At 45.5% G+C, this 25,093-nt stretch overlaps 2 protein-coding genes across 4 annotated transcripts in view; both read left to right on the forward strand.

Annotated features, from left to right (window-relative positions):
• The window catches only part of POP5 (POP5 homolog, ribonuclease P/MRP subunit), a 49,591-nt gene extending 44,610 nt beyond the window's left edge, over positions 1-4,981 (forward strand). For both annotated transcript variants that reach the window (XM_066260421.1, XM_066260420.1), the window contains one exon: positions 4,971-4,981. The gene's annotated coding sequence lies outside the window, so the exon portion shown is untranslated. The remainder of the gene's footprint in view (positions 1-4,970) is intronic.
• Positions 4,982-5,185: 204 nt separating this feature from the next.
• COQ5 (coenzyme Q5, methyltransferase) lies at positions 5,186-25,018 on the forward strand. 2 transcript variants are annotated; one of them, XM_066260412.1, is made up of 8 exons: positions 5,186-5,398; positions 6,551-6,700; positions 9,736-9,885; positions 13,037-13,258; positions 20,725-20,831; positions 23,511-23,599; positions 24,195-24,306; positions 24,389-25,018. In XM_066260412.1, exons 1-8 carry the CDS (start codon positions 5,197-5,199, stop codon positions 24,488-24,490), a joined length of 1,134 nt encoding a protein of 377 aa, XP_066116509.1. In that variant the 5' UTR covers positions 5,186-5,196; the 3' UTR covers positions 24,491-25,018. The 2 variants fall into 2 exon arrangements, with proteins under 2 accessions (XP_066116509.1, XP_066116511.1); XM_066260414.1 differs by lacking the exon at positions 9,736-9,885.
• Positions 25,019-25,093: the final 75 nt, after the last annotated feature.

Consider the following 25,093-nt stretch of genomic DNA (forward strand, 5'->3'; position numbering starts at 1 on the left):
CCCCATAGGAATAACATTACTCGGTGAGATAAGCAGTTGAAGGAAACCGGCAGTTTGGTGGAGAAACCCTGTTCTGGTAGGCCATCAGTCAGTGATGAGTCTGTAGAGGCTATACGGGATAGCTACCTAAGGAGCCCTAAAAAATCTGTGTGTGAGCCCACATCGAACTGCACTGAATAGGAGTGAAACTGGGAGAGTTTTCCTTTTATTTGGTGCAGATTTCACATTTCTATCTTCTTTTTTTGCTTTTCTGTGACCGTTCAAAAGTGCACCATGATTTTAAGGACACACTGTACAGTATCATTCATGAGAAGAAAAGAAAAAAGAAACTACAGTGAAAGATTGTGATAGGGCTATTATAAAATTAACACAAAATGCTGACCAGAGCAGAAGTTCCAAGGAGAGAAGTACAAACAGTTGGGAGGAGTAAAAGAGGACTTCCCAAAGGTGGTGTCACTTGAGCAGAAAATAGAAGAATGAGTGGAATTTCAGCAGTCAAATATGAACAAGTAAATAGGTGGAATCCTAGAATTCCTGTAATTGGGCCCTTCTTTTCTCTTTATTTTTTTTTTAATTTTTTTAAATTTATTCATTTTTAGAGAGAAGAGAGAGAGGGAGGGAGGGAGAGAGAGAGAGAGAGAGAGACAGGGGGGAGGAGCTGGAAGCATCAACTCCCATGTGTGCCTTAACCAGGCAAGCCCAGGGTTTCGAACCGGCGACCCCAGCATTTCCAGGTCGACACTTTATCCACTGCACCACCAAAAGTCAGGCCTCTTTTCTCCTTATTAATTATCACCTTATACAAAACATTAATTAGTATAAATATATATATGCCAATCATTTTTTAAAAGCTTTAATTGGTTTTAAAGAGGGAGGAAGTGGCCTGGCGGGTTGGCTCAGTGGTAGAGCGTCGGCCTGGAGTGCAGGAGTCCCGGGTTCGATTCTCGGCCAGGGCACACAGGAGAAGCGCCCATCTGCTTCTCCACCCCTCCCCCTCTCCTTCCTCTCTGTCTCTTTCTTCCCCTCCCATAGCCAAGGCTCCATTGGAGCAAAGTTAGCCCGGATGCTGAGAAGGGTTCTGTGGCCTCTGCCTCAGGCGCTAGAATGGCCCTGGTTGCAACAGAGAGAGAAAAACAATGACTTGCTGGATTTATTGTTCCACTTATTTATGCATCTGTTGGTTGATCCTTGAATCTACAACCTTGGTGTATCAGGAGGATGCTTCAACCAACTGAGCTACCCAGTCAGATCCCAGTTAATATCTTGAAATTATCAGGTTTTAATTTTTTTTTAATATTTTTTTTACAGGGACCAAGAGAGAGTCAGAGAGAGGGATAGATAGAGACAGACAGACAGGAACGGAGAGAGATGAGAAGCATCAATCATCAGTTTTTTGTTGCGACACCTTAGTTGTTCATTGATTGCTTTCTCATATGTGCCTTGACCATGGGCCTTCAGCAGACCGAGTAACCCCTTGCTCGAGCCAGCGACCTTGGGTCCAAGCTGGTGAGCTTTTTGCTCAAGCCAGATGAGTCCGCGCTCATCAAACTGGCGACTTCGGGGTCTCGAACCTGGGTCCTCCGCATCCCAGTCCGATGCTCTATCCACTGCACCACCACCTGGTCACCACTGGTTAGGTTCCTCCACCAGTTCTTTTTTTTTTCCTTTCTTTTTTTTTTTTTGTGGAGAGACAGAATCCCGCATGCGCCCGACCGGGATCCACCCGGCACGCCCACCAGGGGCAACGCTCTGCCCACCAGGGGGCGATGCTCTGCCCCTCCGTGGCATCGCTCTGCCGTGACCACAGCCACTCTAGCGCCTGGGGCAGAGGCCAAGGAGCCATCCCCAGCTCCCGGGCCATCTTTGCTCCAATGGAGTCTTGGCTGCGAGAGGGGAAGAGAGAGTCAGAGAGGAAGGGGGGGGGGTGGAGAAGCAAATGGGCGCTTCTCCTATGTGCCCTGACTGGGAATCGAACCCGGGACTTCTGCACGCCAGGCCGACGCTCTACTGCTGAGCCAACCAGCCAGGGCCCCTCCACCAGTTCTTATCTTGGTTCATCTTTTCCAGTTTTTTCCCCCCATTGATCATATTGAAATGAGAGAATAGCTACATAATGTTGGTCTAGGAAGTTAATTTGGTATTTAGAAAGAACCACTTCAAATCCTGAAGTCCATTCTCATGTATAACTAGATTTGAAAGATATACTAAGATTCCTTGATGAATTTTTATTTCCTTTAACAAAGATATGAGGACTCTGATTACATGGATGAATTATGCCTTCTAATTACTCATAAAAATAAAAAACAGGGAAAGAGAAATCCCAGTCTAGTTCTTCCAAAAGAAAGTGGTAGGTGTCTGTCAGGCTACTTTAGACCAGGAAGAAAATTCTCCTTTTCAGAATAGTTTCTTAGGGTCCGTGGCCCTTTCTCCTTGTGAAATATTTACAGGAAACATACATTAAAAAAAAAAAAAGAAACAGTCTGACCAGGCGGTGGTGCAGTGGATAGAGCATTGGACTGGGATGTGGAGAACCCAGGTTCGAGACCTCGAGCTCACCAGCTTGAGTGCGGGCTTATCTGGTTTGAGCAAGGTTCACCAGCTTGAGCCCAGGATCACTGGCTTGAGCAAGGGGTCACTCCATCTGCTATAGCCCCCGGTCAAGGCACATATGAGAAATCAATCAATGAACAATTAAGGAACCACAGTGAAGAATTGATGTTTCTCATCTCTCTCCCTTTCTATCTGTCCCTCTCTCTGACTCTGTCTCTACCACACACAAAAAAAATAAATAAAAAATTTAAAAAAGAATCAAAGAGGAAGCATACAGAAAACTTAGCAAAACTCAACACCCCCATCTTCTTTCATGCAAGGTGGTCTACAATTACCCTTTCCATTTTATTTTATTTTATTTTATTTTTTGTATTTTTTTCTGAAGCTGGAAAGGGGGAGAGACAGTCAGACAGACTCCCGCATACTCCCGCATGCGCCCGACAGGGCCCGACCGGGATCCACCCGGCACGCCCACCAGGGGGCGTCGCTCTGCCGAGACCAGAGCCACTCTAGCGCCTGGGGCAGAGGCCAAGGAGCCATCCCCAGCGCCAGGGCCATCCTTGCTCCAATGGATCCTTGGCTGCAGGAGGGGAAGAGAGACAGAGAGGAAGGAGGGGGGGGGGAAGCAAATGGGCGCCTCTCCTATGTGCCCTGGCCGGGAATCGAACCGGGGTCCCCCGCACGCCAGGCCGACGCTCTAACGCCGAGCCAACCGGCCAGGGCCTACCCTTTCCATTTTAAAAAAAGAGGGGATCTGAGGTTGACGTAAAACATTAAGGTGACCAATCGTCCTCCTTTAGGGAGGACAGTCCTTCTTTTGTAAGTTCTGTCCTCCCTTGAAAAGTGTCCTTCTTTTTTTAAAAAAAAATAAATTTATTTATTCATTTTTAGAGAGGAGAGAGAGAGAGAAACAGAGAGAGAGAAGGGGGAGGAGCAGGAAGCATCAACTCCCATATGTGCCTTGACCAGGCAAGCCCAGGGTTTCGAACCGGCGACCTCAGCACCTCCAGGTCTATGCCCCATCCACTACGCCACCACAGGTCAGGCCATGTCCTCCTTTTTGATATTGGAAGACTAATCTGTAACTGTCTGATCGATACAGTCGATCCATTGCGTGTGATTTGACGTATTTGTATCTAAATGAGTACTTTTTTCTTACAATTATTATTAAAAAATTAATAAGCATGTAAGCATAATTACAATATAAAATATTACAAATGTTTTTATTATACGGTTATATTATAGTGTATTATTGTTGCAATGAATAAAATGTTTCTTTTCTTTACGATATTGTTTTCTTCCATTTATTTTTGTCCTCTTTTTCATTGTAAAAAAGTTGGTCAGCTTAAAAACATCCATGCTATGCCAGTTGGGGTGGAACTATAGAAGTGTGACAGCAGGAGAGGAAGTTTGAATGGTGATTTGTGCTGACTTGCTAGATAGGCTTTCCAATTTCTTTTGGATGTTTACTTTTCAGAGTTGTCTGGCATAAATTTCTTAAGAATGGTCTGCAAATTCCTTGCATCAAAATCACCCAGCCTGACCTGTGGTGGCGCAGTGGATAAAGCGTCAACCTGGAAACGCTGAGGTTGCCGGTTCAAAACCCTGGGCTTGCCTGGTCAAGGCATATATGGGAGTTGATGCTTTCTGCTCCTCCCCCCTTCTCTCTCTCTCTCTCCCCTCTCTCTATAATGAATAAATAAAATCTTTTTTTTTTTTTTTGTATTTTTCTGAAGCTGGAAACGGGGAGAGACAGACAGACTCCCGCATGCGCCCAACCAGGATCCACCCGGCACGCCCACCAGGGGGCGATGCTCTGCCCCTCCGGGGCATCACTCTGCCGCGACCAGAGCCACTCTAGCGCCTGGGGCAGAGGCCAAGGAGCCATCCCCAGCGCCCAGGCCATCTTTGCTCCAGTGGAGCCTTGGCTGCAGGAGGGGAAGAGAGAGACAGAGAGAAAGGAGGGGGTGGGGGTGGAGAAGCAAATGGGCGCTTCTCCTATGTGCCCTGGCCGGGAATCAAACCCGGGTCCCCCGCACGCCAGGCTGACGCTCTACCGCTGAGCCAACCGGCCAGGGCCGAATAAATAAAATCTTAAAAAAAAAAAAAGTAAAAAAAAAAAAAAATCACCCAAAAAGTTTGGTCAAATAAACATTCCCAGAACCTATATAGGATTTACTGATTCAAAATCTCTGGTATTTGTGGCCTGGTGATCTGCATTTTAAATATCAAACCAGGTGATTCTTACGCACACCAAAGTTTGATAGAATTGATCTGCAATCTCAGTCTTTTACCACACTGTACCTCTTTTCCCCCACCTTCTTCACCAGAAAACGAGTTACTTCGTGGTATCTTGCAAGTTGGTAATACTGGTTGGCAAATTCAGAGATACAGCCGCTGAGAAGTGATTGTAGGCTCTCCTTAAAGTCCGCTCATTCCTGGTGAATCCTGTGTTCGATATGGGAAGTGAAAGAAGGCACTTCAGGTATTGAAAGACTAAGCCGACTCGGGATTCCACAAATACGTGCATAACTCGTTAATACCAGGTTTCAGGACGCGTTCGGCGAATGTCTCCGGCCGGCCGCCGTTGGCCGTCTAGTGATGCAACGTAACGTACTGTCTGGCTGCTGTCACACGACTGTCAAGATGGCGGCTCCCATGAGTCGCGCTGTATGGGGCTACTGCGGCCGTGGGTGGTCGAGGGTGATGCGGCTCGGCCAGCTACTTGGACTTCGTAGCTCCTGGCCAGGCAGCCCGCTGGGTGCGCGGCTCTTGTCGCAAGAAAAGCGGGCAGCAGAAACGCACTTCGGGTTTGAAACTGTGTCGGAGGAGGAAAAGGGGAGCAAAGGTGAAAGGGGCGAGAGAAGTGGCTGGAGGGATCTAGCGGTCTACGACCTAGTTTCTTCTGCCTAGCTAAGGGTTGATTTAACGTCGTGGTATGTTAGCTTCGGTGTTGAGCTTGTGCAGTCCTGACATCGAAGGAGTCCCACCCAGCCTGGACCCACCTCCTCTTTTTAAGCAAAATAATTATCACTAAATCCCACCAATGTAGCGTTTATAACGTGCCAGAAACAGTACAGACATTTCCATTTTCATTTCACCTTTATGGTGGGTATTGTTTCCCCATGTTACACATGAGGAAATTGATACCTAAAGGTTAAGGAAGAACTTATCCAATTTAACCGTAAGTGGTGGAACCAGTATTCCAATCCAGTTGGGTCTGACTGCAGAGACTACGTTCTTAACTCTTGCTAAAGGAGTAGGTCATTTTTTATAAAAAGTAAAAGGAAAGAATCTTCTCTGTACCTCAGCTTCCAAATTTGCCAAGTAGTAATAATAGTAACCTTTTTTTTTTTTTTAGAGTGCTTGTGAGGATTAGATTACTTCATTTTCAGCAATACCTGACATTTCATAATTGTTCAATAAATATTAGATATTATAGAGCAGTTTGAATCCAGCGCTGTGCTACAGGCATGGAAAAGAACAACTTTAAAACTCCAACTGTACATTTCATAATGGGGAAGGTATTATGGCCATTTTACAGGTGGATAAGATGAGGCTCTGAGAGGTTCCTTCACTTCCAAGCGTCCCCAGACTACAGCTGGAGGGCCGCATGCGGCCCCCTCAGGCCATTTATCCAGCCCCCCGCTGCACTTCCGGAAGGGGCACCTCTTTCACTGATGGTCAGTGAGAGGAGCACTGTATGTGGTGGCCCTCCAACGGTTTGAGGGACAGTGAACTGGCCCCCTGTGTAAAAAGTTTGGGGACCCCTAATAGCCTATGGTCACCCAGGGAATAAGAAAACGTCTACAAGCCCTGGCCAGTTGGCTCAGTGGATAGAGCGTTGGCTCCACGTTGGCTCCCAGGTTGATCCAGGGTCAGGGCACACATGGGAAGACAGGCAATTTCAGGGGTGAAAAAGCTTCCTTCTCTTTCATAGAAGACTTTTCCAAGTTAATCTTGTCAGCAGCACAATTGCATTGTATTTCTCCCATGTCAGTCTATCAGGTGTTTGAAAGTGTGGCCAAGAAGTATGATGTGATGAATGATGCGATGACTCTTGGTATCCATCGTTTTTGGAAAGATTTTTTGCTCTGGAAAATGCACCCATTTCCTGGGACCCAGCTAGTCGATGTTGCTGGAGGCACAGGTAATGTCCATATAAGTATCCTCAGGTACCATTGAGCACCTTTTACAGAAATTAGCATCTCTTGTTGGAATGAGCTACTTTACCCACCATTAGCCTAAAGATGGTAGCTGAAAATCATTATGCTTTAAGAAATTTTTACTCTTTTCTTTTCAATTGAATGTCAATCAAAAGCACAGAATATCAGCTTTGTGGCTGCCACTTTTCTAAAATGCACAGGAGGCCTGACCTGTGGTGGCGCAGTGGATAAAGCGTTGACCTGGAAATGCTGAGGTCGCCGGTTCAAAACCCTGGGCTTGCCTGGTCAAGGCACATATGGGAGTTGATGCTTCCAGCTCCTCCCCCCTGTCTCTCTCTCTCTCTCTAAAATGAATAAATTAAAAAAAAAAATTTTTTAAAAAATAAAAATAAAAATAAAATGCACAGGATTACAAAAGTAAAAAACCAGTTTTTTACTCCAGTGACATTTAACATCTGAAAGACTTTTAGCTTTTGTTTAGCCTTTGACTCATTTTGTCTCTTTCTCTGGGGGAATGCCTTTTATCATATTACATAAGTTTTCTAGGCAGCCTTTTCTGCTTAATTCATTGTCACATCAGATATCAAAAGCTCAATTATTTATGCATGGTTTTTTGATACTTGGTGCACACTACACATCTGGTGAGAAAAATATATCTATATATTCTAAAATGCATCGTGGTGATATTGTTAGATGGTTAATGTACATGTTAAATTACATTAGAATAATGTATAATGTAATGCAATAATGTGATTATATAAACAGAATAATGTATAATTATAGTAGATTAATCTCCATGTTTGAAAATAATGTGTGGCTTTGTTGGTGTGGTCCTCTCCCCAAATGGAATCTTAGAAGGCAGTAAAAGATCCTGCTCAGTGGAGGAAAGTTTAGCAGAACCTATCAAAATCTAAAATACTTATGGTAGGATCCCACAATTCCAATTTTAGATATTCAGTCATAAAAAAAAAGGGTTGCACAAAGATAAAGCTACAGAAGTGGTTTGGTCAGAGCTGCCTACATCTCCAGTATGCATTACTCCAGTAGCATTACTTAATTCTGACAGCAGCCCATTTGAAAATGTAATTAAAAGGTAATTCCATAGCCCTGGCCAGATGGCTCAGTTGGTTAGAGCATCATCCAGAAGAGCAGAGGTTACTGGTTTGATCCCCGGTCAGGGCACTGACAGGAACAGATTAATGCTCCTGTCTCTATCTCTCTCCTCCTACCCCTCTCTCTAAAATCAATTAAATGAACATTTTAAAAAAGGTTTTTTTTGTTTGTTTGTTTGTTTTTTACAGAGACATAGAGTCAGAGAGAGGGATAGGTAGGGACAGACAGACAGGAACGGAGAGAGATGAGAAGCATCAATCATCAGTTTTTCGTTGCAACACCTTAGTGGTTCATTGATTGCTTTCTCATATGTGCCTTGACCGTGGGCCTTCAGCAGAACGAGTAACCCCTTGCTGAAGCCAGCGACCTTGGGTCCAAGCTGGTGAGCCTTGCTCAAACCAGATGAGCCAGCGCTCAAGCTGGCGACCTCGGGGTCTCGAACCTGGGTCCTCCTCATCCCAGTCCGACGCTCCATCCACTGCGCCACCGCCTGGTCAGGCTAAAAAAAGTTTTTAAAAAGGTAATCCCGCCTGACCAGGCACAGTGGATAGAGCGTTGGACTGGGATGCCGAGGACCCAGGTTCGAGACCCTGAGGTCACCAGCTTGAGCACGGGCTCATCGCGTTTGAGCAAAAACTCACCAGCTTGGACCCAAGGTCGCTGGCTCCAGCAAGGGGTTACTTGGTCTGCTGTAGCCCCACAGTCAAGGCACATATAAGAAAGCAATCAGCCTGACTAGGCGGTGGCGCAGTGGATAGAGCGTCGGACTGGGATGCAGAGGACCTGGGTTCGAGACCCCGAGGTCGCCAGCTTGAGTGCGGGCTCCTCTGGTTTGAGGAAAAGTCCACCAGCTTGAACCCAAGGTCGCTGGCTCCAGCAAGGGGTTACTTGGTCTGCTGAAGGCCCGCAGTCAAGGCACATATGAGAAAGCAATCAATGAACAACTAAGGTGTTGCAACGCGCAATGAAAAACTAATGATTGATGCTTCTCATCTCTCTCCATTCCTGTCTGTCTGTCCCTGTCTATCCCTCTCTCTGACTCACTCTCTGTCTCTGTAAAAAATAAATAAATAAATAAAAATTAAAAAAAAAAAAGAAAGCAATCAGTGAACAACTAAGGTGTCGCAATGAAAAACTAATGATTGATGCTTCTCATCTCTCTCCGTTCCTGTCTGTCTGTCCTTATCTATCCCTCTCTCTGACTCTCTCTCTGTCTCTGTGAAAAAAACAAAAAAAAGTAATCCCATATATACTTCTTTTTTTTTTTTTTTAATTTTTTTTTTTTTTCCATTTTTATGAAGCTGGAAACAGGGAGAGACAGTCAGACAGACTCCCGCATGCGCCCGACCGGGATCCACCCGGCACGCCCACCAGGGGCAACGCTCTGCCCACCAGGGGGCGATGCTCTGCCCATCCTGGGTGTCGCCATATTGCGACCAGAGCCACTCTAGCGCCTGAGGCAGAGGCCACAGAGCCATCCCCAGCGCCCGGGCCATCTTTGCTCCAGTGGAGCCTTGGCTGCGGGAGGGGAAGAGAGAGACAGAGAGGAAAGCGTGGCGGAGGGGTGGAGAAGCAAATGGGCGCTTCTCCTGTGTGCCCTGGCCGGGAATCGAACCCGGGTCCTCCGCACGCTCATATATACTTCTCAGAAAAATTAGGGGACTTCCACAAGGGGGTCGATGTTCTACCGCTGAGCCAAACGGCCAGACCATGTTTCTTTCTTAAATTGTTCATTTATTGATTTTAGTAAGAGAGGAAAGGAGAGAGATAGAGACAGAAACATCGGTCTGTTCCTGTTTGTGCCTTGACCAGGAATTGAACCAACAACCTCTGTGCTTCTGGACAATGCTCTGACGAACTGAGCTATCTACCCATTTGTGTTTTTGTTTTTTGTTGTTTTTTTTAGAGAGGAGAGAGAGGGAGAGACAGAGAGAAAGAAGGGGGGAGGAGCTGGAAGCATCAACTCCCATATGTGCCTTGACCAGGCAAGCCCAGGGTTTTGAACCAGCGACCTCAGCATTTCCAGGTCGACGCTTTATCCACTGTACCACCACAGGTCAGGCCTCCCATTTATGTTTTTAAGTCGATTCATATGAGTACATATAAATAGATTTAAATATGATATATAAGAAAGTGACTGGAGAATACCTCATTGGATGGAGAGACTGGAAAAACTTAAGGATGCATTTCTAGCAAATAGTGTAAGAAAAACAAAGACAATGAAACAGTGTTACAAGAAAGCACTAGTTTCTCCTGAACAGTATTTACCTGGTCACAATCATGTAAACACTTTAGGCCTGACCTGTGGTGGCGCAGTGGATAAAGCGTCGACCTGGAAATGCTGAGGTTGCTGGTTCAAAACCCTAGGCTTGCCTGGTCAAGGCACATATGGGAGTTGATGCTTCCAGCTCCTCCCCCTTCTCTCTCTCTGTCTCTCCTCTCTCTCTGTCTCTCCCTCTCCTGTCTAAAATGAATAAAGAAAAAAAATTTAAAAAAAAAAATTTTTTTTTAAAAAAAGGCCTGACCTGTGGTGGCGCAGTGGGATAAAGCGTCGATCTGGAACACTGAGGTTGCCGGTTCGAAACCCTGGACTTGCCTGGTCAAGGCACATATGGGAGTTGATGCTTCCTGCTCCTCCCCCTTCTCTCTCTCTCCCCTCTCTCTAAAAATCAATAAAAAAAAAAAAAACACTTTGATTTTCAGCTTTTAGACTCAAACCGTCAACAAAGCACAGAAGACGTTATAGCAGTAAAGCAGATTGTTACCAGTCCTTTTTTTTTTTTTTTGCTTATACAGACAGAGAGAGAGTCAGAGAGAGGGATAGATAGGGACGGACAGACAGGAACGGAGAGAGAAGAGAAGCATCAGTTTTTCATTGCGGCACCTTAGTTCATTGATTGTCTTCTCATATGTGCCTTGACTGTGGGCCTTCAGCAGACCGAGTAACTCCTTGCTCAAGCCAGCGACCTTGGGTCCAAGCTGGTGAGCTTTGCCCAAACCAGATGAGCCCGTGCTCAAGCTGGTGATCTCAGGGGTCTCAAACCTGGGTCCTACACATTTCAGCCCGACACTCTATCAGCTGCGCCACTGCCTGGTCAGGCAGATTGTTACCAGTCTTGACAGTAAAAGCACCTGGGATGGCCTGACCAAGAGGAGACCCTGAGGTCGCCAGCTTGAGCGCGGGCTTGTCTGGTTTGAACAAAGCTCACCAGCTTGAGCCCAAGGTTGCTGGCTCGAGCAAGGAGTCACTCGGTCTGCTATAGCCCCCAGTCAAGGCACATATGAGAAAGCAATCAATGAACCACTAAGGCAGGGGTCGAGAACCTTTTCTTAAAAAAAAATATTAAAAAAAAAAAAAAAGTACCTGGGATGGAAGGCTGAAGGGAGTCAAGAGATACCATCTGTAGGTGATGGGATAAGAAATATGATATTGATTAGTTCATTACTGTAGATTGCAAAGGCATCCATGAGGAAGTATGAAAAGTGATATGGGCCCTGGCTGGTTGGCTCAGTGGCAGAGCATTGCCCAGCTTGTGGATGTCCCATGATCAGCTCCCCGGTCAGGGCACACAGAAGCGACCATCTGCTTCTCTACCCTTCCTCCTTCTCTCTCTTTCTCTCTCCCTCTCTCCTCTTCCCACAGCCATGGCTTGATTGGCTCAAGGGAGTTGACTTCTGGCACTGAGGTTGGCACCATGGCCTCTGCCTCAGGCGCTAAAAAAAATGGCTCCTGTTTCAATGGAGCAATGGCCCCAGGTGGGCAGAGCATTGCCCCCTAGTGGGTTTGTCTGGTGGATCCCAGTCCCTGCGCATGCGGGAGTCTTTCTCTCTCCCTCCCACTACTCTCACTAAAAAAAAAAAAAAAGAAAGAAAGAAAAGTGATGAATTTGAATTTGCTGAGTAAAGGCAAGCAGAGACAGCGGGGCAGGTATAAATTTCAAAGAAAAGCAATAGCTGTAACCTAGAGAGGAAAGAGCTAAAAGAGTTGGGAAAGACGGTCTCTGGGGAACTGAAGGGGGAGTGAGAAGTGGTGGGACAGAGAATTATTGCTTGTAACTAGACCCATATGTTACTTTCATAAAAATTATTGGAAAAAGACTAGAAAGCTATACATTAAGCTTTTAATTCTAGTTATGTCTGGAGAAGATAAGGACAGAGGATATGACTTTTGTGTTTTAGTCTATATTTTGAGATATTGAGTCTTTTATAGTAAGAATATGTCCATGAATTAACTATGCAATTAAAAAAAGTTTTCTGGCCCTGGCCGGTTGGCTCAGCGGTAGAGCGTCGGCCTGGCATGCAGGAGTCCCGGGTTCGATTCCCGGCCAGGGCACACGGGAGAAGTGCCCATCTGCTTCTCCACCCCCGCCCCTCTCCTTCCTCTCTGTCTCTCTCTTCCCCTCCCGCAACCGAGGCTCCATTGGAGCAAAGATGGCCCGGGTGCTGAGGATGGCTCTGTGGCCTCTGCCTCAGGCGCTAGAATGGCTCTGGATGCAACAGAGCGACCCCCCAGAGGGGCAGAACATCGCCCCCTGGTGGGCATGCTGGGTGGATCCTGGACGGGTGCATGCGGGAGTCTGTCTGACTGCCTCCCCATTTCCAGCTTCGGAAAAATGAAAAATAAATAAATAAATAAATAAAAGTTTTCTAAATAATCTTAGAAGTTAAAAAAATAAGTCACTGTAGAAATGAGGACAAACTTCATTTTCATACAGTCCCCAACTCCTATACCTTTGTGGCCCTGTTTGGGTTTAGGAAATGCTGGGTTTTTGTTTTTTTTATGTGTGTGTGTGTTTTTAAGGAATTCTTATTTATTTATTTATTTATTTATTACAGGGACAGAGAGAGAGTCAGAGAGAAGGATAGATAGGGACAGACAGATAGGAACGGAGAGAGATGAGAAGCATCAATCATCAGTTTTTCGTTGCGACACCTTAGTTGTTCATTGATTGCTTTCTCATATGTGCCTTGACCACGGGCCTTCAGCAGACCAGGTAACCCCTTGCTCGAGCCAGCGACCTTGGGTCTAAGCTGGTGAACTTTTTGCTCAAACCAGATGAGCCCTCGCTCAAGCCGGCGACCTCAGGGTCTCGAACCTGGGTCCTGCGCATCCCAGTCCAATGCTCTATCCACTGTGCCACCGCCTGGTTAGGCGTGTTTTTGTTTTTGTTTATGTTTCCATCTTTCCTCCTGATGACTTCCCACAGGTGACATTGCATTCCGGTTCCTTAACTATGTTCAGACACAGCATCGGAGAAAGCAGAAGAGGCAGTTAAGGGCCCAGCAAAATTTGTCGTGGGAAGAAATTGCCCAAAAGTACCAGAATGAAGAGGATTCCTTGCATAGTTCCCACGTCGTGGTCTGTGACATCAATAAGGAGATGCTGAAGATTGGAAAGCAGAAAGCCTATGCTCAAGGATACAAAACAGGTAAGTCCTACAGAAATGTTTGCATGCTTATAAAATAAGATAGAATACAGGAAATGTTGAAGTGCTTTATTTTCCTGTTTTCAAAAACTCATAGCTAGGTAAGAGTTGAAGATAATTTTTTAAAATTTTTTTATTTTTATTTATTTATTTATTTATTTATTTTTTACAGAAACAGAGAGTGAGTCAGAGAGAGGGATAGACAGGGACAGACAGACAAGAATGGAGAGAGATGAGAAGCATCAATCATTAGTTTTTCATTGCATGTTGCAACACCTTAGTTGTTCATTGATTGCTTTCTCACATGTGCCTTGACCGTGAGCCTTCAGCAGACCGAGTAACCCCTTGCTGGAGCCAGCGACCTTGGGCTCAAGCTGGTGAACTTTTGCTCAACCCAGATGAGCCCGCGCTCAAGCTGGTGACCTCGGAGTCTCGAACCTGGGTCCTCTGCATCCCAGTCCGACGCTCTATCCACTATGCCACCGCCTGGTCAGGCCGAGTTGAAGATAATTTGTGTGAGTGAATCCAGTTTGTGCTGTTAATGTACCTTCCTTCAGCAAGCCAGGGAGTTAGATTATCAGCCCTGTGTGACAGAGGAAATGACCAAAGCCCAAGGAGGTTATATATGTCACTCAAGTAATACAACCTAAATGTCAGATCTCCAGGTGGAGCTGAATCTTTGGATCTTAACTCCTGGGCCCTGAGACAGAAGTTTTGCTTTCAATTCCTAGCCATCCCCCTATGACCCCAAATGTCCTATTCTTGAGCCAGTCCATTCCTATATCAGCACTAGGATCCTTTGATTGATGTGGAAGCCAAGCAGGTGCGCTGCCCTTAAAGAAGGAACTTGGTCTTCAGCTACAGGAGTGTAGTTAGCTGACAGCCTCCCGCTCTTAGCACCTGTAGGCTCTGCCTGAGCTTCCCAGCCTGGCTTTCTCCTGCTAGCGCCCAGCTGATGGCTGAGCACCTGGACAGTTCCCAGGCAAAGTTTTTTTGTTTGTTTGTTTATTTGTTTTAAATTACATCAGAGGTAGAGAGACAGGCTCCCACATGTACCCAACTAGAATCCATCTGGCAAGCCTACTACCAGGCAAGGGTCTGCCCATTTGGGACTGCTGCTCTGTTGAACTATTTTAGCACCTGAGACAAGGCCATGGAGCAATTCTCAGCACCCAGGGACAACTTGCTCAAACCATTCAAGCCATGGCTGTGGGAGAAGAAGAAAGAGAGAAAGAAAGAGAGAGGGAGGAGGGGGAGGAGAAGCTGATGGTCACTTCTCCTGTGTGCCCTGACTAGGAATCGAACCAGGGACTTCTACACGCCTTGCCAATGCTCTACTGCTGACCCAGATGGCCATGGTCCCAGGCAGGGCTCTTAACCAGGCATTCTTTGCTCCAGATCCCCCTGTTGAGTAGTCTACGACTCTATCTGACCTGCAGCAAGATCTAACAGGTTTCCCCACTCAGTCATGCTTCCTCATCCTTTTATCTTTTCCTGGTGTTCCTTCTCCCCTCCCAAAAAACCACCCAAACCCTAAAAAACCTTTGCACTCCATGTCAACATCAGTTTCTCAGAAGTCCCAACTGATAGTTGAAAAAACACCCATAAACAGTACAGCATATCCTAGAATAATGTTTTTCTGTTCAACATTGTAACATTGATGAGAAAAAAATTTTGGTTTTCCAGCCAGGGCCACTGTCTGTGAGGAGTTGGCACATTCTCCCCATGTCTGTGTGGGTTTTCTTCGGGTACTCCAGTTTCTTCCCACGTCCCTGGGCTGTGCACATGAGGTGCATTGGCATGTCTACATTGTACCATCTGAGTGAGTGTGGGTGTGTGAGTGGCCCTGTGATGGAAGGCCGTCCTGTCCAGTGTTAGTCTCACTTTCGATCTGAGCTGCCAAGAGAGGCTCCGGCCATCTGCAACTCTGAACTGGAATAATCAGGTTGGAAAACCATTATCTGATTTGTTTTTATGAATCTTTCATAAATGTATCTAGAGCTCACATTTATTTCAATGTTTAATATTAGAAGAGTTTTGAGTCTTTCTTTAGAAGTTGGGTGCTGTTTTTATGACTGGAAAGATACCATAGGAACTTAACTCTTGTTTGAATCAGTTAGCCTATGGTCATATTGATTTTTTTATCCATCGTTTTACTTAAAGTCGTAGTTTCCAAGGACCTATCAACGATGTTAAGTGAGCATTTACTCTCCTCTGAAACCACAGTCCTCTCCACAACAGAGTGACTGCGTATGTCCAGGAAGCCACTGCAACCACAAAGTGGCCTAGCTTAAAGATGGACATTTTAGAAGCATTTATCTCAGTCTGTTGAGGGAAGTGGGGGGAAGATATACAATTTACATTTGGTTTTCTGTTCATTTAAATATTTTGAAGTACTACTTCTCCCCCACACCACCAGTTATTTCAAGTAGAAGGAATGATCCCGGCAGCTGCACCGTGTGCAGCTGCACCCTGTTTACCCAGCTTTCCAGAGCCCCTGCTCTGCCCTCTCCCACGCTGGCCAAGCACTGCATGCAGGCTGCCGCTGTGAGAGGCAGTGGTGTACAACAAAGAAAACAGAGTGCCTCAGGTCAACATCAGTACTCCTCTCCTTCCCTCCCCCACCAGGAGAGTCTATGGTTATTTTAGCTCAATTCTTCCTCCTCCTGCCCCCACCCTCAGACCAGCTGCCTACACCAAGGGCAGCCCACCCGACCCCCCAGATGAAGGGCTCTTTTGTTAACCATCAACACTGACCAGAAGGCAGACCAGTCACTTGTGTTTCCAGACAAAGGCACTATGTTTCCTTACGCCTACTGAAAAAACATGTTTCCCATCTCGCTGGTACTCAGCCATAAGGAATGGGGAGCAAACATAGAAATAATAAGGAATGTTTCAATCTTCTCTTCCATAGCAGAGCTTGCCCTTCAGGCCCTCCTACCTGCCAGGACAAATCCACCTGCATGGGAATCATTAAATGCTGGATAGAACTATTTTTATCTTTCCTCCTTGCTTTTTCAACCTCCACTTATAATGCCTTTGCAAAAGTATACCATGCAAAAATAGAAGAAACTTAAGTGGGAGGATCCTAGAAATATTTAATAAATGTAAAAGTGAATGAGTAAAGGCACTTCTCTGTGTAGCACTGTTAGGTGGGTGTTTTGGGGTTTTTAATTTTTTTATTTATTTATTTATTCATTTTTAGAGAGGAGAGAGAGAAAGAGGGAGAGAGAGAGAGGAGAGAGAGACAGAGAGAGAGAAGGGGGGAGGAGCTGGAAGCATCAACTCCCACATGTGCCTTGACCAGGCAAGCCCAGGGTTTCAAACCGGCGACCTCAGCATTTCCAGGTCGACGCTTTATCCACTGCTCCACCACAGGTCAGGCGTTTTTTCTTTTCTTTTCTTTTTTTCTCTGAAGTTGGAAACAGGGAGGCAGTCAGACAGACTCCCGCATGCGCCTGACTGACCGGGATCCACCCGGCATGCCCACCAGGGGGCGATGCTCTGCCCATCTTGGGGCGTAGCTCTGCCGCAATCAGAGCCATTCTAGCGCCTGAGGCAGAGGCCACAGAGCCATCCTCAGCGCCCGGGCAAACGCTGCTCCAATGGAGCCTTGGCTGCGGGAAGGGAAGAGAGAGACAGAGAGGAAGAAGAGGGGGAGGGATGGAGAGGCAGATGGGTGCCTCTCCTGTGTGCCCTGGCCGGGAATCGAACCTGGGACTCCCGCACGCCAGGCCGATGCTCTACCACTGAGCCAACCGGCCAGGGCCCAGGCGGGGTTTTTTAAATCTTTTTTTTTTTTTTCATTTTTATTTATTCATTTTAGAGAGGAGAGAGAGACAGGGGGGAGGAGCTGGAAGCATCAACTCTCATATGTGCCTTGACCAGGCAAGCCCAGGGTTTCGAACCGGCGACCTCAGCACTTCCAGGTCGATGCTTTATCCCACTGCGCCACCACAGGTCAGGCCAGGCGGGGTTTTTTAAATGCTTATATGTAGCACTTTCTCCCCAAATGGAAGTTCTGAGGGCAGTTGCCTTAGATTTGATGTGCTGTAAATGTGATATGTTTGAAATTTTGGATTTCTAAATTCAAAATTTTGGGAAAATATTGAAAAGAAAGTAAATGTTATCCATAATTCCAACATCTGGACATACTCTTTAATATTTTAATAGATTTACTCCCTATCTTTTTTCTAATCATTTCCTTTTTATAAAACTGAGAACAGCCTGACCTGTGGTGGCGCAGTGGATAAAGCGTCGACCTGGAAATGCTAAGGTTGCTGGTTCGAAACCCTGGGCTTGCCTGGTCAAGGCACATATGGGAGTTGATGCTTCCAGCTCCTCCCCACCTTCTCTTTCTCTCTCTGTTTCTCCCTCTCTTTTCTAAAAAAATGAATAAATAAAAAAATAAATTAAGAAAAAAAACAAAACTAGCCTGACCTGTGGTGGCGCAGTGGATAAAGCGTCGACCTGGAAATGCTGAGGTCGCCGGTTCGAAACCCTGGGTTTGCCTGGTCAAGGCACATATGGGAGTTGATGCTTCCTGCTCCTCCCCCTTCTCTTTCTCTGCTCTTTCTCCTCTCTCTCTCTCTCTCTGTCTCTCTGTCTCTCTCTCTCCTCTCTAAAAATGAATAAATAAAATTTTTTTTAAAAAACAAAGAAAAAAAAAAAAACAAAGAAAAAAAAAACTGAGAACATCCTGTATATACAATTTAGTATTCTTCCTTAACTCATCATTATGAGATGTTTCCATGACATTAAAAATTCCTTAAAATAATTACTTTTTATGATATTTCCCCAGATGGATGTTTCATGATTCATAGAACCAATTTACATAACCAACACCCAATTGATCTTTCATTTTTTCTAATGGTTTTGCATATAGCACAACATTGTGACATCCTTATTTATACATTTTTGCATGCATTCATTAATTTTTTTTACTGACTATATAACCTTAGACAAATATTTAAACTTTCTAGCTCTCAATCAGTGAAATGGAGAAAATAATAACCACCTCATAGTAGGCAGTACTATAGGTGTTAGAAACACAGGATCTAAGATAAAGCTGCCTGAGTTCTCAACCATCGGTGTGACTTTGAACAAGCTACTTTAACCTTTGAGACTAAACTTTGCTTACCTGAAACATGAGGGTCATAGTAACAGCTATCTCATGGCGTTGGTATGAGGATAGGATAAAACAATATATGTACACTAGTCTCTTTTATCCCTGGGGGATAAGTACCAAGATCCTCAGTGGATGTCTGAAACCTCGGATAGTACTAAACCCTATACATACATACTGTTTTACCCAATACTGTATATACACACCTATGATAAAGTTTAATTTCCAAATTGGGTACAGTAAGAGATCAACAGTAACTAATAATAAAATGGAATAATCATGATATACTGTTATGAAAGTTATGTGAATGTGGTCTCTCTCTCTCAAACTTTCTTATTGTTCTATACGTATCCTTCTTCTTCTTGTGATATCAGAGGATAAAATGTCAAACCTATTCCTGAATCTGTGTGATCATCCCTTATTTGCAGTAAATGGTTTCATGTCACTCGTTTCAGAAGATCCTCTGCTGTCGTCTTTGTATAGGCTCAATGTTTTCTGGCGCAATATGCCATCAAATGGAACGTGTTTTCTATTCATATCTTCTCACAAATTTAATGCCTTTTCCATCTTAACTATGTACTTATCATACACTGTGACTGTAACTTTTGCAGTTTGAGGTACAACAGCAAAACTAGAATTTCTTTCCCTCCTTCACAATTTCATGGATAGAAGATTTATTCTTACTGTAGATCTTAGCAATCTCAGCATATGATTTTTTTTCCTTCCTTGCTAAGTCGACAGCTTTCACCTTTTCTCTTAAAAGAAGCTCTTGACAGCTTCTTTTTGGTATGTCTGAACTGCAGTTATGTGTAACTGAAACCACAGACAGTGGAACCTTGGATAAGGGGGCACTACTGGAAAGTGAGAATGCAGACTGCCATCAGGGGTTCAGTAAGCAGTAGCTATGACGATGTCAACAATGTCCCTCTCCTAAAAGTCAAAAGAGCTGGGTCTCAGGATATGCTTTTTTTTTTTTTTTTTTTTTTTTTTTTTCATTTTTCTGAAGCTGGAAACAGGGAGAGACAGTCAGACAGGCTCCCGCATGCGCCCGACCGGGATCCACCCGGCACGCCCACCAGGGGCGGTGCTCTGCCCCCCAGGGGGCGATGCTCTGCCCATCCTGGGCGTCGCCATATTGCGACCAGAGCCACTCTAGCACCTGAGGCAGAGGCCACAGAGCCATGCCCAGCGCCCGGGCCATCTTTGCTCCAATGGAGCTTTGGCTGCGGGAGGGGAAGAGAGAGACAGTGAGGAAAGCGCGGCGGAGGGGTGGAGAAGCAAATGGGCGCTTCTCCTATGTGCCCTGGCCGGGAATCGAACCCGGGTCCTCCGCACGCTAGGCCGACGCTCTACCGCTGAGCCAACCGGCCAGGGCCTTTTTTTTTTTTTTTTTTTTTTTTTTTTTTTGATATGCTTATTTTTAAGGTTCTTATTATATACTGCTAGTTTGCTTTCCAGAAAGGTTATTTTCATTTGCCTTCCTCATAGAGCCTGCCTTCTACATCATATATTATATCTATCTAGTTCACTGCAAACTGAATAATGTTAAAATTGAATCAGGATCCTTAAAGTTTTCTGAATTCACGACCAGACTTAGGGTCGAGACATTTTGATTCTCTATGACTCCAGTAGAATCAATATAACAACACAAAATTCTGTATTTACAATACTTCCAATGACCCTCTGACGTGGGTACTATTGTTTACTCCATTTTACAGATGAGACTGAGGCAGAGTAGTTTTTTCAAGATTGTACAGCTAATAATGGGGAAGCTGGACCCAGGCAGTCTAACCCCAGAATCTGGGCTCCTAACCACAGTGCACTATACAAAACCCTTAGTTGACTAAAAACTGCTTGAGGGTAGACATAACTAAATCAACATTAGATTTCACTGAGAGCCTTGGGCGGAGGACTTCACCTAAACTTCAAGGACACCAGTTTCAAGTTCTCAGGATTGGAGTATACCCATTAAGACAGTGGCCAGGAATCCAAGGGAGAAGGCAGGTGTGTGGTGTTTTCTGACACCACTTCTGATACCAAAGGTGTGATGTTTGTCCATCACTAAACAGTTCTCCAATTCTCCGACACCAACTAGGCATCTTAAATAGTTCAGTTCAATTCTGACAGTAACCACCCAGAGTTAGTATCAGATTCCACAGGTTTAAAGGCTAAGCTTGCTGAGACTGACCCACTTCAGAAGCCAGCTGCAAAGGGGGTATCCAGGCTGTCCAGCTCTGCCTGGCTGAGTACAGGTTCAGAGGTTCCCACCTCAGTTTTGGCAAGTCACTGGGTGCAGAACAGACAGCTACCCAGACTGAGACAAAAAACTAATTTTCTCTTTTAGGACTTGCTTGGGTATTGGGAGATGCTGAAGAACTACCCTTTGATGATGACAAGTTTGATGTTTACACCATTGCCTTTGGGATCCGGAATGTCACACACATGGATCGGGTACGAATGGCTGCATCTCAGGATGCTAGTTCTCTTGGAGCGGCTCCATAGTGAATGATGAAAGACGGAGAGATTCTTTTCTCCACAACCACAGAGCAAGATCCCCATAGAAACCCTGGCTGCTTGGGTTGGTACTTACCTCTTTGAGACTGTCAGTCTTGCTCTGATATATTTCATCTGTTTCCTCTCATGTGTGAAGCCATCTGACCCTGTGAGTTTGCAAAGGTTTACAGGCATTTCTGAAGTTGATTTGGAACAAGGCACTCAAACACTGTTTTGGCAGAAAGTAGCTAGATTTATGGTTCCTCTATAGAAAGAAGGGAATGTTCAGTTCTTAATCTGATGCAGCTGTTCTTTATTTATACTTTAACATTCTGTCCAAAGCATTTAAGACAATGTACAAGGCATCAGTTTGGTTTCTGTAATGTGGGCTCCAGTTACCTGACTTCTGCTCTGGCTCGGACATCCTTTATGGTGGTCTTTAGCTTGGTGTTTGAGACCTGTCCTATGTCTGCAGCCAGTTAATAATTTTTTAATTAAAAACTGAAATAGATTCAAAGTTCAAAAGGTACAAGAGTGTATCAGTGAGTCCTCCTCCCACCTTTGTATCCCAACCATTCAGAGCCTCTTCTCCCTTTAATCATTAGTATCTTGTGTTTTGGAAAGATGTTTTGTGCACATTAAATGTTTTGTTTTTTTTTTTTTCATTTTTCTGAAGCTGGAAACAGGGAGAGACAGTCAGACAGACTCCCGCATGCGCCCGACCGGGATCCACCCGGTACGCCCACCAGGGGCGACGCTCTGCCCACCAGGGGGCGATGCTCTGCCCATCCTGGGCGTCGCCATGTTGCGACCAGAGCCACTCTAGCGCCTGAGGCAGAGGCCACAGAGCCATCCCCAGCGCCCGGGCCATCTTTGCTCCAATGGAGCCTCGGCTGCGGGAGGGGAGGAGAGAGACAGAGAGGAAAGCGCGGCGGAGGGGTGGAGAAGCAAATGGGCGCTTCTCCTGTGTGCCCTGGCCGGAATCGAACCCAGGTCCTCCGCACGCTAGGCCGACGCTCTACCGCTGAGCCAACCAGCCAGGGCTTTTTTTATTTTTTAATACAAATATTAACATATGAAACACTTTTCCCCTTGCTTTTACCCTCAAAAATAAATCTTGGAAATTTTTCCATGTTGGTACATAAAAAATACTGGCTCTTCCCCTTTTCTTTTTTTTTTTTTTTTTTTTTTAATTTTTTTTTTTTATTTTTTACAGAGACAGAGAATGAGTCAGAGAGAGGGATAGACAGGGACAGACAGACAGGAACGGAGAGAGATGAGAAGCATCAATCATTAGTTTTTCATTGCACGTTGCAACACCTTAGTTGTTCATTGATTGCTTTCTCGTATGTGCCTTGACCGTGGGCCTTCAGCAGACCGAGTGACCCCTTGCTGGAGCCAGTGACCTTGGGTTCAAGCTGGTGGGCTTTTTGCTCAAGCCAGATGAGCCTGCGCTCAAGCTGGCGACCTCGGGGTCTCGAACCTGGGTCCTATGCATCCCAGTCTGACGCTCTATCCACTGTGCCACCACCCAGTCAGGCTCTTCCCCTTTTCGATAGCTGCATAGATTCCATTTGTATAGATGTTCTATCATTTAACCAGTCTCTCACTAATGGTTAAGATGTTTCTGATCTTGTGCTGTAGTACATTTCCATAGAAGTATTTCTGTAAGATTCCTTAACATAAAATTGCTTTATCAAAGAAGATATCCATTGTGATTTTGATAATTCAAAAATTGCTGCCCTGGCCAGATGGCTCAGTCAGAGCATCATTCTGAAGCACAAAGGTTGCAGGTTCAATCTCCAGCCAGGGCGTATACAGGAACAGATCAATGTCCCTCTCTCTCTCTCTCCCATCCTCTCTTGCTAAAATCAATAAATAAATTTTATGAAGAAGTCAGGAAGGGGAACTTCTTTATTTTATTTTATTTTATTTTATTTTATTTTATTTTTCTTCTGAAGCTGGAAACGGGGAGAGACAGTCAGACAGACTCCCGCATGCGCCCGACCGGGATCCACCCGGCACGCCCACCAGGGGCCACGCTCTGCCCACCAGGGGGCGATGCTCTGCCCCTCCGGGGCGTCGCTCTGCGGCGACCAGAGCCACTCTAGCGCCTGAGGCAGAGGCCAAGGAGCCACCCCAGCGCCAGAGGCCAAGGAGCCACCCCAGCGCCCGGGCCATCCCTGCTCCAACGGAGCCCCGGCTGCGGGAGGGGAAGAGAGAGACAGAGAGGAAGGAGGGGGTGGGGGGTGGAGAAGCAAATGGGCGCTTCTCCTGTGTGCCCCGGCCGGGAATCGAACCCGGGTCCCCCGCACACCAGGCCGACGCTCTACCGCTGAGCCAACCGGCCAGGGCCTCAATAAATAAATTTTAAAAAATTTAAATGCCTTTCATGTGGGTTGTACCAACCAGAGTCAGTTTAGATTACTCTCAGTAAAGTTCTCCTCATGAACAGCAGAAGACGTATAAAATTTAGGATGTTGTAGGGATATTTCTGCTGTCTTAGCTTCCCAATGGAGAGTGAACAAGGGATCCGTGGGATGGTAATTTGCGCCCACAGAAGCTGACGCTGTCTCGGCCTCACGGAATTGAGTGAGCCTGCTGAGGAATGTGTCTTTCGTTCCTTTTCTCATGCAGGCACTCCAGGAAGCCCATCGGGTCCTGAAACCAGGAGGACAGTTTCTCTGTCTGGAGTTTAGTCAAGTGAACAACCCCCTTGTATCCAGGTTGGCATCATTAACAGGGTTTGATTCTCATTCTTTAGCCAAGGGTTCCCATCCCAAAATGGATAGAAAGTAGCTAGTAAACGAAAGCATCAAGCATCAACCTCATAATTCAGTCCCAGACTCCCTGAGGGATAGTGCCACCTCAGAGGTCAGCCACTGCTAAAGGATAACATCTAGGCCAGAAGAGTCTCAACCAACAACCAGAGGCTTTAGTCTGTCCACAGTTTGACTCCTGCATTTTAAGTTGACTTGGATATCTATATTTAAAAATCAGGGAACTTTACATAAAAATCTGGATTGCTAGCTTCACTTGAGAAATCAGATAAAATGGCAACCTTGGGCAAGCATATTCCCACATGGCCATAGTCAGAGCTGAGCAGTAACTAGCCCTTCTCCACTTTTATGGTACTTCCTAACTGTACCTGTAACCACATCCTTGCTACTCCCTGCTGATCTTAAACCTGGCTCACTTCACTTAATTTAGATACTTGTTTGACCCCTATAGGCATTTGAGTTTATGACCCCTGATCTAGACCTTCTTCCTTCTTACCAAGGGGCATGTTCTAACCTTAACCTTTTTTGCCTTTTTGTTTAGGCTTTATGATCTCTATAGCTTCCAGGTCATTCCTGTCCTGGGAGAGGTTATTGCAGGAGACTGGAAAGCCTACCAGTACCTTGTAGAGAGTATTCGACGGTTCCCATCTCAGGTATGAAACGTCTGTAGCTTATGACAAAACCCTAAAAAGTGAAATGCAGGTGATCCTTGCTCTGTCTCCCTTTTTGTTTCAGGAAGAGTTCAAGGAGATGATAGAAGATGCAGGTTTTCAGAAGGTGACTTATGAAAATCTAACATCAGGCATAGTGGCCGTTCATTCCGGCTTCAAACTATAACTCCTTTACCGTCCTGGAGAATGAACCACTCACATCCTGTCAAAAGCCTGCAACGGAAGGATCATCAGGCTAGTGAGACAGCAACAGAGTATCTCCTCTTAAGGATATGTGCCTTGGACTCATGTTCTAATATGACCAATCTCACAGTGGACAAAACAAATTCCCATCACTTGATTTCAGTTTTCATTAGGAACTGCTTCAGGCCTTCTCTCCAAGGTACTGTGTCTGTATTTTTGGCTCAACTCCCCCTATCTTTTTCTCAGCCGTGCAGTGAGTGTGTCATTAAGGTAAAACCAGCACTAATGCTCAGTTTTGAAGCATGGTTATAGTTTCTGTGCTGGTGCTGACTTCCAGAGGGATGATGCATCATTGGAACCTAATGATGATTTGAACCAGAAAACTTCCCAACCATACCTGAGTCAACTTTTCAGCCTAGGACTGGGTAAGGGCCAAAAACCAAGGTCTATCAGAGGGCTAACAATCACGACTAGAATTTCGTACTGAATAATTAAACGAGTTTACAATTTATGATATTTGTTGGGGGTTTTTTCTTGAGGGAAACACATTTGTCATCACTCAGTGTTCTTCTACTGAAAGCCACTA

Source organism: Saccopteryx bilineata, chromosome 2 (assembly GCF_036850765.1).
Source record: "Saccopteryx bilineata isolate mSacBil1 chromosome 2, mSacBil1_pri_phased_curated, whole genome shotgun sequence".
NCBI lineage: Eukaryota > Metazoa > Chordata > Mammalia > Chiroptera > Emballonuridae > Saccopteryx > Saccopteryx bilineata.